This window comes from Elgaria multicarinata, chromosome 8, assembly GCF_023053635.1.
Source record: "Elgaria multicarinata webbii isolate HBS135686 ecotype San Diego chromosome 8, rElgMul1.1.pri, whole genome shotgun sequence".
Taxonomy (NCBI): domain Eukaryota; kingdom Metazoa; phylum Chordata; class Lepidosauria; order Squamata; family Anguidae; genus Elgaria; species Elgaria multicarinata.
In genome coordinates, this window is record NC_086178.1 from 21122247 (window position 1) to 21140404 (window position 18158).

Consider the following 18158-nt stretch of genomic DNA (forward strand, 5'->3'; position numbering starts at 1 on the left):
ACGCCATTGCATCTGACTTGTGGAAAGCAGCGACAGCCCGTGCTACTTGTAGCGCAGGCTGGCCCCTCCACATGTCCAGATTTTCAGGTAGGTCTAGCAAGGCCCTGAGATTCAGGCCCGGAGTTGAGGTGTGATCTGGCAGATCACAGGAAGGGAGGCTGGCAGGGCAGGGGCAGCGTCTAGTGCTGGGGTAGGGGACTTTGTGTCCCTCCAGATAATTTAGACTATGGTCTAATCTACACCAAGCAGGATATTGCACTATGAAAGCGGTCTGAAAGCGGAATAGAAAAGGCAGGAACCACACCAAGCAGGATATAGCGGTATGAAAGCGGTATGAACCCTCGACTCTTTGCCCTGGGGTGGACCTGAATCGGCGGCTGTGTCAGTAGCAGTGTGGTGTAGCAGTAGCAGTAGTGGCTAAAGTGTTGGACTGGGAGTTGGGAAATCCAGGTTCTAGTCCCCACTCAGCCTTGGAAACCCACTGGGTGAGTTTGGGCCAGTCATAGACTCTCAGGCCAGCCTACCTCACAGGGTGGTGGTTGTGAGGATAACATGGAGAGGAGGATTATGTACGCCACCTTGTGTTCCTTGGAGGAAAAAAGGTGGGATATAAATGCAACAATTAAAAACAACGAAGCAGCACAGATTTGGAGCCACCTTGGGGCAAAGACAACATATAGTCAGCCCCTTAGTCATTATTTCCCTGTAATTACTGTAGCTAGACATTACTTTCCCGACAATGATTAATACTCACATTTAGGTGTCCGAACCGGAACAGTCTTTCTATGAGTTTGACCACTGTAGCTAAGGATGCACAGAGCATGGCAAGGCTTGAGCAAAAGTCTAGGATCTGCAAAGCCAGGTGGTACCATTCATAGTGCGACGGGTCCTCGCATGCAGCAGCGAACTTGCCGTAAGGAAAAGGAAACAGGGCGGCATAACCGAGATAGTTCGAACCTGAAACCCCAGCAAAGGAGTAGTAGCAGTAAGGGCCGAGAAGGAGGGATGCCAAAGCCACAGCACCTTGAACCGGAGAGCTGATGATATTTAAGATGCTAAAGGCGAAGCCAGCTTCCCACTGGAATTGAACAGAAACTTATTATTACCTTTGGTGATCAAATGATGCAAAACTTATTTTTAATGTATATGCAACATTTATTTATTTATTTGTTTGTTTATTATTTTAAAAGTTTCTGCCCCAGCTTTATTTATTTATTTGTTTATTTATTTATTATACTTATATACCGCTCCCATAGCCAGGGCTCTCTGGGCGGTTTACAGAAATTCTTTCAGGGTGCACGGCCCTCAGAAGATGACTCAGAACATTACAAAAATATGAAACATAAATTACAGTCAAACAGCAGCTAATGATTTTGAAGCACTACATGCAGACTGAAATAAATGTTCCTTCTGTGTGTTTTTAAAGCCAGCAGTAATTGGGCCATATGTATCTCCCAGAGGAGGGAGTTCCAATGGTGTGGGGCCACCACTGAGAAAGCCCTATGCTAACACCCACCAGTCTAGTGTCTCTTGCTGATGGTCTAGAGAGAAGAACCTCTGACGCTGATCTTAAAGCTTGGGCAGTCCTTCAGATATGGTTGTCCCAAATCATTTAGGGCTTTAACGTCCAAAAACAGCACCTTGAATTGGGCAGAAACTAATAGGGAGTCAATGTAAATGATGCAGAATAGGAGTGATGTGATCTGAACAGCTATTTCCCGCAAGTGTTCTAACTGCTGCATTTTGTACCAGTTGCAGTTTCCGAATAGTCTTCAAGGGCAGCCCCACATTGAACCTGTTCAGACGCCACGCTAAGCAACAGTGGTAAAGTGTTTTGAGCTAAACATTATGGCTTAGCGTGTCATGTGAACCATTCCTATCCATGGTGGTTACATAACCATGGTTTGAACATGCTCGCTAACCATTTGCTGCAAAAGGGTTAGCAGCCTAACCATGGCTTAGCATGTTGTCTGAATAGGCATCACAGTAATCTACCAGGCTGTAACCAAGGCAAATGTCACGGTGGCATTCCTATAAGGCTGCAAATCCACTGTCCCATTTGAGAGATCAGGAGGTGTTTTCCTTGTGAGAAGTATAAGAGGATTTGAACCCCAGTTGGCAGTAGCAGAATCATTGCTGGTTGTGCCACTGAGCCTGATGCAGTGGGACACTGTGGCATCGTCTTGCATGCTGTCTCTGTTGTGATGCTGTGCTGGGAGCACATGCCCCGACATCACCATGAACTCGCAAGTCCACTGGCTTCCTCCGTATGTTGGCAGCATGTGGGCATCAGCCTGGCTATTGTGAGAACATCCACCAAACGTTCTGGGCCATTAGCTAAGCCATTTGCCTAGAAAATATACAGCTGGAAATATATGACACACCTGGCTGCTGACCATTAAGGAGCTTTAAGCAGTCCTCCTGGCTCCATTAATCATTACCTGTCCAAACCTAGATGCCTTCACAGCAATTAGATTAGCATCCCTGTAACAGTGTAAAGCTGCCTTATACTGGGTTAGATGGTTGGCCCATCTTACTCAGTACTGTTTCCTCTGATTGGCAGAAGGGACTCCGGCAGAGTCTTTCCCTGTCCTGCTACCTGAAGTCAGCTTATAAAAATGCTAATTAAAACCATCTTAAAGAGCAATACTTATTAAGCCAATCGACTCCCATTGATCATAAAAGCCAGAATAAATAAAACAACAGCACAACACACACGCCCAAACACACACATACATTGTTCAGCCAGTTCTTTCAAAAGCCCTCTGAAACTGGTCCAACCAATCGGCCAAGAGGGAACTGATTGACTGGACCATCCTAGGCAAGAGGTTATATAAGGAGCTGGATAGCTCTTTGTAAGGCGGGAGACACAGAGAGAGAGAGAGAGTGAAAGAAAGAAAGAAAGAAAGAAAGAAAGAAAGAAAGAAAGAAAGAAAGAAAGAAAGAGAAAGTTTATGTTGTTTCCACAGCATAGTTTTGAAAATATGAAATCAGTCAGCTCTGGCACAGGTTGGAAACTTAGTTGTGGTCTAGTTACCTCCCATTCTGATTCATATGGTTCAGGTCCCGTGACAATCAGGGATACAAAGAAGTAAGAGAAGAGTGGCTATTTAGGAACAGTGTTGATGGCCAAATTCGTCAAGTCAACCAGGCCATCAACAGAGAATTCATCAAAGTTAGTAGGAAGATTCCCCCAAAGAGTTCTGATTTACAACTGGGTCTACACATCTGGAGAGTTGGTAGGCTTCTAACCTGGCCAAACATGGCCAATCCATGTCATGGTGTCATAAGTAAAGGTTAAAATAAGCAGGACAACCAGGGATGGACTGCAACCGTAGTATAATCTTGGGTCGCCTTGTTTTAATTATTCATTTTCTAGTGATTAGTCTATGGCCTTAGCTAGAACTAAGGTTTATCCCTGGATTGTCCTGGGGGTTGTCCCTGCCTGCTCCTGGGATCCCCTGTGTGTCATTTACATGAACAGGGATGACCCCGGGACCATCCTGGGATAAACCTTAGGTCTAGCTAAGGCCTATGTCTGTATTATCCTGCATGGTCATTTCAGTCTTAAGAGGGGGTTATCATGGATAAAACCAACACAACTCTGTTCTGCATTATATTTCTACAGAAGAATTTTAATCCATCCCTCTTTTTGGGAGGGAAGGATAGCTGCTGTTGTTCGTTGGTGACTTAATATCCCCCCCCCCCGCCACACAACACCCCCTCCATATGTTGGAAACTTAGGCAATCCTAAATACCCTGGGCTGGATCCAGATTTAGGTGTGTGCATCTGGGCTGGTGGAAACAGACTTCTCCACCCACTCCGCACACACCCCGAAAATGCTACACACAGTGGGTCAGGCAGAGGATTCTGCTGAATGGGACAAGCTGTGTAGGGCAGGGAAGAAAGATCCCCCAAAATGCAGCAGAGATATATTTTGTGAGCAGAGCCCTTCTGTCAATGGGAGGCAAATCCTTGATCCAACCCATTTACTAGTAGGGAGAAAGCACCACTGAATACACTTCTGAGTAAATATACATAACACTGCACTGTGACTTTGAGACCACATCAAGTTTGTTTGGATATACAATTCATGCTTTCACAAACAAATATTGATAAATTCTCTGGCTTGAACTGAACTCCCAAAACATGACCATTCATCCACAATTTTGAACTGGTTCTGAGTGGGAGGCATAACAGAGCATGGTTCCCTGCAGTGTGAAACCACCCAGAGAGCCCTGGCTATGGGAGCGGTATATAAGTTTAATAAAATAAATAAATAAATAAATAAATAAATAAATAAATAAATAAATAAATAAATTCTCTTTTCTGTTCAACTGTTAAAGGTACAGGAGTCCTGTACTCCTTTCCATGTGGTCACCCTAGTTGTAGTTGTTGTAGATGTTGTTGTTATTTTATCCTATCCTATCTGCTGTTCACTGCTCTGAAATCTTGGATGTGGAGCAGTATATAAATCAAATAAATAAATAAAGTGGGGATGGCCTGGACAGCCTTTCAAATAGAGGACTGTCCTCTGCCATTCCTTCAAAGAGAAAATAAAATAGGACACCTGGCCACCCAAAAGGCAAGAGGATGCTGTTGCTGCTTCTCCTTGCTCCTATCACTGTTCAGTGGCACAAAGAGGGCAGGTGAAGAGTCAGAGGCAGCAAGGTGGAAGAGCAGCCAGGGGATTTGGGATGGGGGAGCAGCAACGGGGTCCCTGCTGTTGTGTGGACCTTGGCAGATGCCCCACAATGCTGACCCCTGACTCCAGCCCTCGATCTTTGCCTTCAAAGGCATAGTGATCTGATCATGACAATCTTCTCAACGCTGCCCCCCACCGTCCTCCCCCCACCGTCCTCTAGCATTACAGGACATTGCAGGAAAACCTTTCTTTATTTCAACTGCAAATCTCATTCTGTGTTGTTGCATAAACTGAATAACAGACAGGGTTAAAACAGACAGATGGGCTGTGCGGTGGGGTTGAAGCATAATATCTTTTTTTTTAATCTAAAATTGTAAAAAAAAAAAAAAATTTAAAGGAGATGCTGATGAAGCCAAACCTAAACGGGTTAAAAAACAGACGCTCAAAACAACAACAGCACACTACTGTAAGAATCGTTTTGCAAGGATGGGCTTCCTATTTATGCATTTTCCATGTATTCAAGAAGCAGAAAATGACTTTTTAAAAGTTCCACCAGTTCGATGGCTTTTATTGGTTCTAACAACATTCCCTTCTTTCAAGTCAGGAAATATCTCAGGATCCTGCTTGGTCTTGTAAATCTGGTAGAACGTTTTAAAACTGTGCCTGTTCTGAGCCCAGTATTCGTTATCTGATCCATAGCTTAAGGCAGGAAAAATGGACTTTTTCTTCCTCTTGAGTCAATGCCTGGATTAACTCTGCCTGCCTGCTGCCTAGAATGTGACACCATATAGAATAACTGCATTAATTTACCAGGTATCTCTGGGTCCATTGTTTTTCAGCCAGAACAATGAATACACCTGCAATAATAGCCTGCAGACAGAGGAGAAAGCATATGGTTACATGTCATAAAGTTAGCATTGTTAATAGACCTTTGTTCTCTCTGAAGTATGTTGCAAAGCAGACTTTTTAAAAATCACAACGCAAGGGGAAAAAAATTCACTATCAGAAGATACTAATCCTCAGCTGAGGTTAGATAAATCCCAAATAAGTCACAGTTTTAAAATAACAATGGGATATTGACATTGACACCTATTTAATATAAACATATGAAGTTGTATTAAAGCTTATTGTTCACAGTAAATAATACAATTATACAGGGATGATAATCTGTAATGATTCTCCAGGTTAATTCCTGTGGGATGTCATGGACCTCTGATGCCTTAGTTATGCATTTTCCCTTCAACTCAAAACCTCTGGAGGTATGAATAAAAAATGCTGAATAGTTAATGTCTCCTTTTCTTAAGTGCTTCATCACCATAAAGTGGCAGCAAATGACAGTTTTCACCACATTAAGGATCATTAACATCCTAGTATCTTGGAAATGTAGTATTTCATTCTATTTTAAAAAATATATATATTTATTGATTGATTGCGTTTTTATACCGCCCAATAGCCGAAGCTCTCTGGGCGGTTCACCAAAATTAAAACCATTCAAAGTATAAAGCAAACAGTATAAAAACATGATATAAAATACAATATAAAAGCACAACCAGGATAAAATCAGCAGCAGTGCAGAAATACAAATTTAAAATACAAATTTAAAACACCAAGTTAAATTTATTTATAGACTGTTAAAATACTGGGAGAATAAAAAGGTCTTCACCTGGCGTCTAAAAGCATATAATGTAGGTGCCAAGCGAACCTCCTTAGGGAGCTCATTCCTCAGCCGGGGTGCCACAGCAAAGAAGGCCCTCCTCCTGGTAGCCACGTGCCTCACTTTCTTTGGCAGGGGCTCACGGAGAAGGACCCCTGAGGTACACATGGGAGGAGGCATTCCTTCAGATAGCCTGGCCTAGGGTGACCATATTTTGGAAACCAAAAAGGAGGACAACATGGTCGCCCCCAAGGGGGCGTGCCCACCCGAACATAGCCTTACAGCACACATTTAAGACAAATCTGTTCTACATAACATCTTAATGTTAAAATCACTGAAATAAAGAACAAGTGAGAGATTCAATGTATCTGAAATTAACTTCACTCGCTCCTACTTTTGTAGGTTTTGCTGTACTTTGAAGCTTTTGCTATACTCTGTGTATTACATTCTCCCCTTCCCTCAAATATCTTTTCTGACTGTATCTTCACTCATTGCAAGCTGCTGTTGTTGTTAACAGGGTTTGCTACTGCCCCCATATCTGTTTCAAATTTGGTACGGCTAAAGCTCTACCTAAAAGCTTTCATGGTGCCAACTTTCAGCTCTTTATCTTTAAAAATGACGATTTTAAAAATAATAATTTTAAAACCTCAATTTTTAAAAAATTCCTAAAAAATCAATGGATGAACAGATCTGTTTCAAATTTGGTGTGGCTAAAGCTCTACCTAAATCCTATCATGGTACAAAGTTTCATCTCTTTATCTTTAAAAATGATGATTTTAAAAACAATAATTTTAAAACCTCAATTTTTAAAAAATTCCTAAAAAATCAATGGATGAACGGATCTGTTTCAAATTTGGTATGACTAAAGCCCTTCCTAAGAGCTACTATTGTGCCATGTTTCATGTCTTTATCTTAAAAAACAACGGAGTTATAAGCATTTTTGTTAATTCCCATTAGAGCTGCTCTTTGGAAAAAAATCCGGATTTCCCCTCCCCCTCCCGGATTTGCCATCAAAAACCCGGACAAATCCGGTCATATGGTCACCCTAGCCCCAAGCCGTTTAGGGCTTTAAATGTTAATACCAGCGCTTTGAATTGGGCCCGGACCTGGACTGGCAGCCAATGAAGCTGGAAAAGGACTGGCGTGATGTGGTCTCGTCGGCCAGTCCCTGTTAGTAACCGTGCTGCCCTGTTTTGTACCAGTTGCAGTTTCCGGACCATTTTCGAAGGGAGCCCCACGTATAACGCATTGCAGTAATCCAAACGAGAGGTTATGAGAGCATGGATCACTGTAGCATGGATAACTCTACCCACACTCTTCAATATGGGTCTACCCAGGGCCAGCCTTAGGATAAATAGCACCCTGGGGGCCCCTCTGTGGTCACCTTTGCAGGGCTACCCAGAAGGCTTAGGGGGCCTGGGGCAGGTGTGATGTTGGTGCCTCCTTAGCTCTGCCTGGCACCCCCTTCAGCTTGGCACTCTGGGCAACTGTCTAGCACACCCAGCTCTAAGGCCAGCCCTGGGCCTACCTCACCCCAATGCCATTGTAGTGAAATTCTCAATTAAAGCAACAACAACAATAGCATTCCCACACAAAAGGAGTGGGAGTGAAACCCAAGATAATAATTTATCCCCTTATTGTAGAATAATACATGGGGTGCGAAATACCACAGGTTAGGAAGAAACACATCGCATCATTCAAACACCTCCTGAAGACACACACGTTCACCCAGGCCTTCCCTGGGCCTTCAATAAATTAACTACGCCACTCCATTTTACTGCCCCATTTTACTGCTCTTTTATTGTTGTTGGAAGTATTCTAATAGTGTGTTTTTATGGTACGTTTCAATACTGTGTTTTAATTTTGCACTTTAATGTTGTGAACCGCTGAGAGATTATATTATAGTCAGCGGTATAGAAATAAATAAAGAAATAATAGTTTAGGTAATGTTGGTGTAGGAGGGTTAAAGTAATTTTGCAGTCCTTGTGGCTATAAAGTTAAGCTTGAAGATGAGGGCAAATGCAAATCTATGAAGGGATCTGCAGAATGGATTCCCCTCCACCCTGCAGCCACTGTGTGCCCTACAATCTGTTCTGTGGGGTTGTTGAGGACCCTCTGGAGCAGATTTGAGGCTGCAGGCAGGGCCGGTGCCAAACTATTTTGCGCCCTAGGCAGGTGCACCGTACTGAAGCCGCCCCCCAACCCCAGTGTCCTGGCTTCAAAGCCAGGAGTGGGCGCTGGCTTCGAAGCCAGGATGCTGGGGCCGGGGGTCGGCCGGGGTGGCCAGGGCGGCGGCTTCAGAATAGTGCACCCGGAAGCAGCTTCCGGGTGCGCCGTTTGGTGCCCTCCATTGCTTGGCGCTCTAGGCCGCCGCCTGAGCTGCCTCTATGGCAGCGCCGACCCTGGCTGCAGGGTTGTTGTTGGCGAAACAAGGAATGTCCCGTGCATGACACTGGATCCAACATGAAGGTTGTAAGATCCTCCCTCTCCTGCACCCTGAATGCAACAAGAACGACCTAGATCCACAGGAGCATAAAACTCACCTGGAAGTGGTTAGATATTCTTATTCCAACTTGATTTTTGTGGCTAGAGATAAGGCAGAATAACTCACCCATCTGTTACTAGTCCCAAATGGGAGAACTGTAGATCATAATAGAATTGTGTCATATAAGAACAGCCATGCTGGATCAGACTAACAGTCCATCTTGTCCAGTAGTGGCCAACCATCTGCCTGTGGGAAATCCACCAGCAGAACATGAAGGCAACAGCACCCTCCCACTCATGTTCCCCAGCAGTGGTGTACATAGTCATAGTGCCTCTGCTACTGGAGGAGGAGTAGCCATTGATAAGCTTCACTTCCATGATTTTTTCTAAAAAACCCTTTAAAGCCATCCAAGTTTATGGCCATCACTGCATTTTAGGTCTCCCATACTGCCTCCAGAAGCTGAGAAAAGGATTCTCATAATTTGTATTTGGGCTCTTGCAATTTTAAACGTTTTGGATTCATCAAGATTAATGAGATTTACAGGATGTTTCTCTGATGTAATTATATCAGGGTTCCCCCCAGCCTGGTTTTCTTTATTCATTGTTATTATTCAAATTACAAACTAATAGTCATGCACTGTCCTCAACCTGGCCCAGAAGAAAAAGAAATCAAGCACTTTCTCTTCACCCACTTTCCATGAGGTACTAGACCCTTGCTTTCAAACTGATGTTATTTCGATGATCAGTGATGGCAAGTGCTGCTGATTAAATCCACATTTCATTATAAAGAGCTGGAAATGCCATTTCTGAAGCCTGGTTTACAGCGTATCTGTTTATTGGGTGGGTGGGTGTTTTTCCTTTTCATTCAAATGGATTAAGTCCTAGAGATTTAATTCTGGGCCACTTAAATCACTTACGTGCATCTTCTCTGGAATAAGTGTTTTTGAAAATCGCAACATATTGCTGAAGATGGAATGCTGAAAAGATCCAGCTAGGCAGTTGTTAGGGTTTTATTATGACCGAATTCCTGAGAACTGGTGTGAAATTATCACTACAAGTGTGAGCCAGAAAGTTCCCAGTTTAAATCTTGCCCCATCCATGAATTTACTAAGTGCCATATAGTCTGACCATATGAAAACAATGACAGGGCTCCTGTATCGTTTACAGTTGCATAGAAAAGGGGATTTCAGCAGGTGTCATTTGTGTATATGGAGAACCTGGTGAAATTCCCTCTTCATCACAACAGTTAAAGATGCAGGAGCTATACTAGAGTGACCAGATTTAAAAGAGGGCAGGGCACCTGCAGCTTTAATTGTTGTGCTGAAGAGGAAATTTCACCAGGTTTTCCATATATACAAATGACACCTGCTGAAAATTCCCTTTTCTATGCAACTGTTAAAGATGCAGGAGCCCTGTCCTCCTTTTCATATGGTCACCCTACGATAAGCACATACATCCTACTCATCTGTCTCTGCACATGGACAGGAATGAGTCTCTGAGGTGCACTACAGGAAATCTATGAAGCCCTTTTCACGTGTTCACTGAACGTTAGCTTTAGTGAGAACGAAAATTCGCTTCTGCTAACCTCTATGCATTCAGCTGAAAGTGGAAGAGCCTGTTAGGGAAAACCTCTCTGGTTGTATGTTCAGAGGCTGTACATGTATAACTATTACTCTGTTCAGCCCTTTGGCTGATAGAGTGGCCATTTACACAGTGCCCAAAAAAGAGGACATGCATCACCCAAAAAGAAGGCATGGATTCGCCTAAAATTGCATATCCTAATTTATGCATACAGATGTGCATTTAGAAATAGTTATTGTAATTTCAAACGAAACATTATATGTCTCACCATAGTGGGGAAGAATGTTACCAGGTGGCCCTTGCAGCAAAATGTAGGGTGACCATATGAAAAGGAGGAACGGGCTCCTGTTGTATAGAAAAGGGACTTTCAGCAGGTGTCATTTGTATGCATGTAGCACCTGGTGAAATTCCCTCTTTGTCACAACAGTTAAAGCTGCAGGAGCACTGCCCTCCAGAGTGACCAGATACAAAAGAGATCTTTTACAGGAGCCCTGTCCTCCTTTTCATATGGTCACCCTATGCAAAAGGGCCTAACCATGACTTAAGTGTCTTGTTTGAACAGGCCCAAACTAGATTTGGACTAGACAGCCTTTCAAAGAGAGGACTGTCCTTTATAAAGTAGGACACATGGCTGCCCTGTCTGCTGAACAAATGGAGGATGGGATCAGGCACAGTAGAGGTGATCTGAATTTCTCTCTCCATGCATTGAGGAGATGTGCAATTGTTGTGAAAAGGGCTTGGAGGAGCCTCTTTTGCTGTCACCATGGTGTGAGAGGAAAGGAGGAGAGTTCAAGGGTCCTTCACATCTTTGTCAACTGGGGTGGAGCAGTATCTTCTTTATTACTTTAATTTTAATTATATCTTCTTCATTTTTTTAATTTTCTTCAAACTTTTCTAGGTTGCTCGTCTATTACAAAAGATATCCAAATGCCTCACAAGTATAAAACCAATAACAATTTACCATTTTAAAAAAAAGCAAAGAGAAAGCAGTAATGCTTGAACGAAAAAGAATAAGTGGAAAATCTTTCTAAGATCTTTAAAAACCAGAGGAAAATCAATAAAAGCGCAGGCATCAATCATATCGACCACACAATGCCACTGAAAACCTCGGAGGCTAAAAAGCCTTAACCCGTTGTTGGATAAAATGGTTGGTGCTGCTCTCTCCTTTTGCAGGAGGGGATTTTTTTTATAAAGGAGGTTCCACCACTGAAAAGGTCCTGTCGTTGATGGCCACCTGGCAAGTGTTTGGCAAGCGTCTGTGTCCGCCTTAGAGGACACAGTGCAGGGTTAGATAAAATGTGGGGGCTAACCAGGAAGCCAGACAGGGCTTCTGGACAATTAACTACATATTCTTAGTATAGACAGACCGGAAGTCAGGGTTTTTTCATTGCTTACTGCTTCAGTACATTTGCCACACGCTCTGCGCAAATCTTAAATCTTGATAACTTTGTATTTCAGCTTTGGAAAGTTTCTACCCTCTCCTCCCCACAAATTATTTGTAAGACCTAGATTTTCACATTTATGGCCATTTTCAGCAACAACAACAAAAAGGAGTTTGGATAGATTTCTTCGGAGACGAAGCCTGAAATTATAATCTTGGCCTCACCATACCATAAAAAAGTTCCCATGAACAAAAGCAGAAACATCTGGAGTCATGAGTGGCTGTTGGCAAAATTCATCAGGCAGAAAAGAAGAAAAATGGGGGTGGGGGGGAGCCTGCAAAGGATCCGAGAGAGTCTCTAGCCAGAACAAATAATACAACAAAATAAGAACCCTGTGATGAGCCATTGTAACATGCAAAGAGGGCCAAAGCCTTTTGCTGTCTGCTTTTCCAACCAACACTCCCTCAACTGGTGGAGGGAACAAAGAGAAACAGAGTTGGGAGGGATTATTTCATCATCCCTGCTCGGCCAACTCAAGCCAGAGAACTTCAACTACAACTTGATCGGTTTCCCCTTCACTTTAAATGCTCTGGCAAGGAATCCTTCTGCCCCAGACTTTGCTAAGCACTGCCATTTTGTCTTCACCTTTCAACACAAGACCTGCAAAACAGTATAAATGACAGGCCAGCAGCTGAAGATTTGGCTGGGTATTTCAGAAGTGTACAGAAAATTCAGTCTTAGACGAGCTTTTTATGGCATGCTCGGTACTCGGCGCCGTTTCCTGGCTGTGTGCAGGAGAAGCTGCGCAATAAAAACGTCCACGGAATGGGCCACGCGGACTTTGCTTGCTTCCTCTTTCTTTCCCCAGGCGAAGGAAGAGGAAGTTGCTTGTCCTTATTGTGGGACAGAAGGAAGGAAAGGAACCTCTCGTGCAAGCACTGAGTCATTACTGACTCTTGGAGGGACTCTTGGAGTTTTCTTGGCAGGCGTTATAGCGGGGTGGTTTGCCGTTGCCTTCCCCAGCCGTTATTACCTTTCCCCCAGCTAACTGGGTACTCATTTTACCGACCTCAGGAGGATGGAAGGCTGAGTCGACCCAAGCTGGCTGCCTGAAACCAGCTTCCACTCGGATCGAACTCAGGCGGTGGGGAGAGTTTCAGCTGCAGAAACTGCTGCAAAATGACGATAAGGAAACACGATCCCTCCTTGTCTGATGAGGCTCTTATTCTGCGCCTCCCCTCTCAGGCCCTCCCTCAGCCTTCCCCTCATTTGTCTGGATCACTTCCTGTTCCTTCCCTCATGTACACACCTGCCTCCATTTGCATACTGCCTTATTACGCTGCAGCGTCCACTTTTCCTCCAGTGCAGACAGCTGGTGTAAGGTTTGTTTATTTATTATTGCCTTTATATCCCACCTTTCTTCCTTTTCCAAGGAACCCAAGGCAGATTACATGGCCCTCCTCCTCTCTATTTAATCCTCACAACGACTCTGTGAGGTAGGGCAGGCTGAGAGTCAGTGACTGGCTCAAAATTACCCAGTGAGCTTTATGGTCAAGTGACAACTAGAACCTGGGTCTCCCGAACCCTAGTTCAACACTCTAACCAGTATACCACGCTGGGTCTCCAGTGTGGCTAAAACCTACAAACCAGGGAGTCCCTGGTTTGAATTTCACCTCTCCCAGGGATTCACTAGGTAGCTTTAGGAAGCCCTTCATTTTCTCAGGTCCAGCCCTCCCCTCTGCATCTGTGCTATGGGTTTAGTTTATGCCAGGGATCACCAGGATCAGCTCTGGCCGCTGTTTCCTTATTATTTTACCATGATTTAATTAGAATGTAAGCCTAAGCGGCAGGGTCTTGCTATTTACTGTTTTACTGTTTTACTCTGTACAGCACCATGTACATTGATGGTGCTATATAAATAAATAAATAAATAAATAAATAATAATAATAATAAGTGCCCCTGGGCAGGTACAGAGTCCACCACCAGCAAGCGTCGAACCAGGGAAATCTGTGATGGTTTCTCTGTCCTGATGTCTTTTGGCTTGGCTAAAGGAGCCCCATAGGATGCTGGGGAAACTGGATTCTGGCACCAGGGAGGAGTTTAACCCTTATCCCCATCCTCCTAGGCTGCTCTTAGGATGGGGGGAGGCTATCAACCCCTCTGAGTGCCAGATGGTGTCAGGAGATGGGACCATAATGCAGATGTCATCCATTCCCCGGCTTCACCGTGTGCAGGTTTTCCCCAGTTGAGGGGAAATGAAGCTGAGAGTGTCATCAAATGAGTGTTTTATACACACTCCTTACTAGGGGTGTGCACGGACCCCCCGCTCTGCCCTGCAGGCCGATCCAAAAATTTCGGATCAGCCCGCTCCGCTCCATGCCGCTCCGCCCATACTCCACTCCTCTTCGCCGCGGAGCTCCGGCTCCGAATCGGAGCTCCGCAGTGGAGGGGAGTGGTGCCAGGTAAGGCCGGGAGAGGAGGGCAGGGGGGTTACCTGGTTGAACCGTGGGCTCAATTGAAGAAGCCGACGGACCGCGGATGGAGGCAGGTAAGGGAGAGGAGAGTGGGGGGGTGTTACCAGGCCCTGCCGCCATCGCCGCCTGTGCGGCAACGGCGGCAGAGCCCAGTAAGGGACCAAGGGGGAGGGGGCCTTACCTGCCTCCATCCGCGGTCTGTCGGCTTCTTCAATTGAGCCCGCGGTTCAGCCAGGAAGTCTGGGCCGCAAGTGCGGCCTAGACTTCCTGGTTGAACTGCGGGCTCAATTGAAGAAGCTGAGGGACCGCGGACGGAGGCAGGTAAGGGAGAGGAGGGGGGGTTACCGGGTCCTGCCGCTGTCGCCGCATGGGCGACAGCGACAGCGGCAGGGCCCGGTAAACCCCACTTACCTTTCCGGCGGAGCTCCGGATCGAGGCGAAGGATCCGCCTTTACCTCGATCCTCTTCGCCACACACCGCCGGCCCCCCAATCCTCTTCGCCTCCGCCTTAAGGGGAGGCGAAGCACCCCGCTCCGCTTCTAATTCGCCGGTCCAATTAGAAGCAGAGCATATCCCTACTCCTTACTGGCTGCTCAGGGATGTTCGCGGGTCCTTCTAACGACACCGTCCACCTCCTGCGCGTCTCCCGCTCTTTTTGTAAATTTCAGAGTCACAAAATCGACCTCTTTTATTCCGACTCTTCTGAGGTCCGCTACAAAATGCCCACTAGAGGGCGCTATCCCCATTGAAATCTACAGGCCACGTGGTCGCTGGTCTCTTCTCCGTGAAATGTGCTCAGTTTGAATGCGGAAGAGAACTAGAAAGAGACCCCATGGTAAGGAAAGTCAATCCGCCCCCCTCCCCACTGTCTCCTGGCTGAGCTGTAGGGTAGAAGAGCACCTTGGTGGAGGCAGCTTTGCCTTCCCCTTGCCTTTGCCCATTTGAAGGACATGGGATGGGCAAAGCACTTAGCCCGGGTGCCTGCCTTCCCAACCGGGCTAAGGGGCATCCCAGAATCTCCACTGTAACCTCCCATCAATGATTGGAGATAGCAGTGGGGATTCCCTTGCGTTTACAGCTCAAGCGGCACACAGGGGAATCCCTGCTAACTGGAGTTAAAAGGAAGGACTGCTCCCCCTACTAGCCTCCAGGAAGCTCAGCCGGGGTGGGGGGGTTGGGGAGGGAGCTGGATGGGGCCCTGGGCCAGATGGGGAACTTTCAGAGGTTCTCCATCCCTGCCATACATGCCTAATATGAGTTAAATCACAATCCAATCACAGACCCTGCCACATCACATCCATCTAGTTTGGCCCCAAGAAAATACGGTGAGTTCCAAGTTATTGGAGATTTCAGGCTCCCGGGGGTGGGGAGGATGTTTCCAGTCAAATCAAAGCCCCAGTGTTTCTTTTGTGAGAAATTCCACACTCAGTGGGGCATATTGGGATGATGTAAGGCCACAAAAGCCATAAGCCAGTACAGCTTGCACCATGGATGGTATGTGGCTTGCTGCGTTTGGTTCTTATAAATATACAGCCTTGATGAATGTCTGTCAACAGCATTAATTTCTACCCCAGCTTTCCCCCTAGCATTTGAGATGCCTGCATCTCTCCCATCGTGATAAATAATATTTCACTGAATCAGCCATCACGGCCATGTGAGAATTCTTCACTGCCCTTCAGCGTACCACAATATCCAGAGAAATTACAGGCCAATAAGGAATCAATTCGCTCATCTGTTGTAACCACACTGACTTCAGACAAATCACATTACTCGCTTCGCAAATTGTATATTGTTCTGTGCATCCAGAAGCAAATGTCCCCACTGAGTTTTGTGGCGAGGCTTTTGGAATAGTACAGCTCTTCAAGGGAATGAGAGCTGAAGGATCAGAAGGGTTATCTGTTTACCCCAGGCCCTGTCTTCAAGCGGGATGCAGCAAAACTGCACAGCTGTTCTCTGCATCTGCTCTGGGTTCTGGGCACACACCTCAATACTAGGCACAGTTAATAATGAAAGAAGTCTTAGATCCAGACAAAGATCTGGATGTAATGTGATTTTATTTAATTACATCAAACAAAAATTCTGCAGCCTTACTAGGCTTTCTTCTTCCAGAGTCTTTTGGGTTTACGATGGGCTCCTTTAGATGATGAACACATGATTTGGAATTGAAAACTTCCTTTCTCAGCAATGTTCTATGTGTTCAATGAAACAGCACCACGCCAGCATTAAACAGTGCCGATATGCTGTGTTAATTTTTTATTTCAGCTTATTTCCGATCTTTTTGAAAGGGGGGATAAAGGAGGAAAGCACAGGGAGATATCCTGGTGGTTGACATCATGTAAAGGACCCACAAACTTCCATGAGTCATCAATCATAAGCGTACAATAAATCGCTTATGTAGAGAAGCTCAAAATGATACAGAAGAACATAAGAAGCTGCTTTAATCTGAGTCCGACCATTATTGTTCAGTATGATTAACAGTGACAGGCAGCAGCTCTCCAGGGTTTCAGGCAGGATTTTTTCCAGCTCTACCTGGAGATGCCAACTATGAACTAGGACCTTTGGTAGAACTTACATGTAGGGCTATGCTTAGTTGATTAATCAAATTGCTCAATGAAAACCCTTTCGATTGATTAAACATGGTCACCTATGAAATTGCAAGTAATCTGTTATTTGCCTCCAGAACAGAAGCAGCTAAAAAATGGAAAGTAATAGAGGGATCAAAAGTTTCTTTTAGTTTTCTTTCTCTTTTTTTATTTTCCCTCTTTTCTAATCCATATTTTTTTTGGGTGGTGGTGGTGGTGTTCATTAAAGCCACAATTAAGAGCTTGGCTCTTTTTTGTATTGGACAAAGTGTACTCATTGCTGTTTGTTGGTGTGTTCTTGGATTATTTATATGATTGAGTTATTTTAGTAGGCATAACTTATAATATTGAGTTGTTGTAATTTGTGCAATTTTAATGCAAAAACAAACAAACCCACACCAGAGAGGTTGAGGGGTTTTTCTCTTGTCTTATCCCAGATAAATCTGTCACTGAACTGTGTTTCCTTGTTCCTGCAATATATTTAGCAAGAGCAGGTTGCAGTTAAAGTCTCTACACATCGAGGCTCAGAGAAAAGATCTTCTAAAGTCCTTGCTGTCCCTAGGCAGACTGAACTGTTGCTACTCTTTTTCCAGGAATTAATAAAACACTGCATTAAAACATAACAGCATATTTATAGGCAACTATTTCCATTGTCAATTCTTGTAAAGCATTCTAAAGATTCAAGAAAATACATTAGCATCTAAACCAATAAATAAAGCAACAGCACTAGCATTTTTCCCTGGTCATATATTATTATCGCCTACCAAAGCTCCATTCCAGATGGGAGAAGCAATGTGAACACTCCATCCAACAAACCAAGGTTTATAGGAAAAAACAGGGAAGAAGGCAATAACTCCAGAAATGAGGCTTAGAATCCCAAAGGAAATCAGTATTCTTCCAGTGACCACGAATAAGTTCTCTGGGTTCATTCTGAGTAAGTCCCTCTCTCTCCCCGTGTGTTTGACTTGCAATAATGTTTTGCAACCAGAGTTTGGGCTGATGCATACCATTGCACACAGAAGCACCTTGGAGACCGTAGTCACAATGCATACTTGTTGTTTGCCTACTCAGATGAAACACATTTTAGTTTCGCCAGTTCCCACTGAAATGCAAGGTGTTGAAAAGGAGTCGGAGAGTCCTCTTTGTATACTCAAGAACAATTGCAGTCCATGACCTCCCTCAGACACAACCCTGAGTCTGTTGGACCCTCTACTTCCTAGTAACCACCCCTATTTTGTTCCCCCCATGCTGCAATTAAACAGCCTCTGTGGCCACCAAGGTTTCCTATGGAGATCCCCCCTGCCCCCACCCGCCATCACAAGTCCCGGCTCTAGGTCGGCACAGAGGGATTTGT

At 44.8% G+C, this 18158-nt stretch overlaps 1 protein-coding gene across 1 annotated transcript; it reads right to left on the bottom strand.

The window, feature by feature from the left end:
- Window positions 1-718: 718 nt before the first annotated feature.
- On the bottom strand, window positions 719-17733 carry TMEM212 (transmembrane protein 212). The gene is made up of 3 exons (XM_063131903.1): window positions 17569-17733; window positions 5457-5516; window positions 719-1078 (listed from the first exon to the last, which is right to left on the bottom strand). Exons 1-3 carry the CDS (start codon window positions 17731-17733, stop codon window positions 719-721), a joined length of 585 nt encoding a protein of 194 aa, XP_062987973.1.
- Between the last annotated feature and the right edge of the window lie 425 nt (window positions 17734-18158).

Bases quoted from the DNA above. Each gene is read 5' to 3' on its own strand.
- TMEM212 (XM_063131903.1), bottom strand. From the start codon at position 17,733: ATGAACCCAGAGAACTTATTCGTGGTCACTGGAAGAATACTGATTTCC. The intron at 5,517-17,568 runs GTAGGCGATAAT...CTCTGTCTGCAG, and splicing joins CCATCTGGAATGGAGCTTTG to GCTATTATTGCAGGTGTATT. The intron at 1,079-5,456 runs GTAAATTAATGC...GTTCAATTCCAG, and splicing joins AATGGACCCAGAGATACCTG to TGGGAAGCTGGCTTCGCCTT.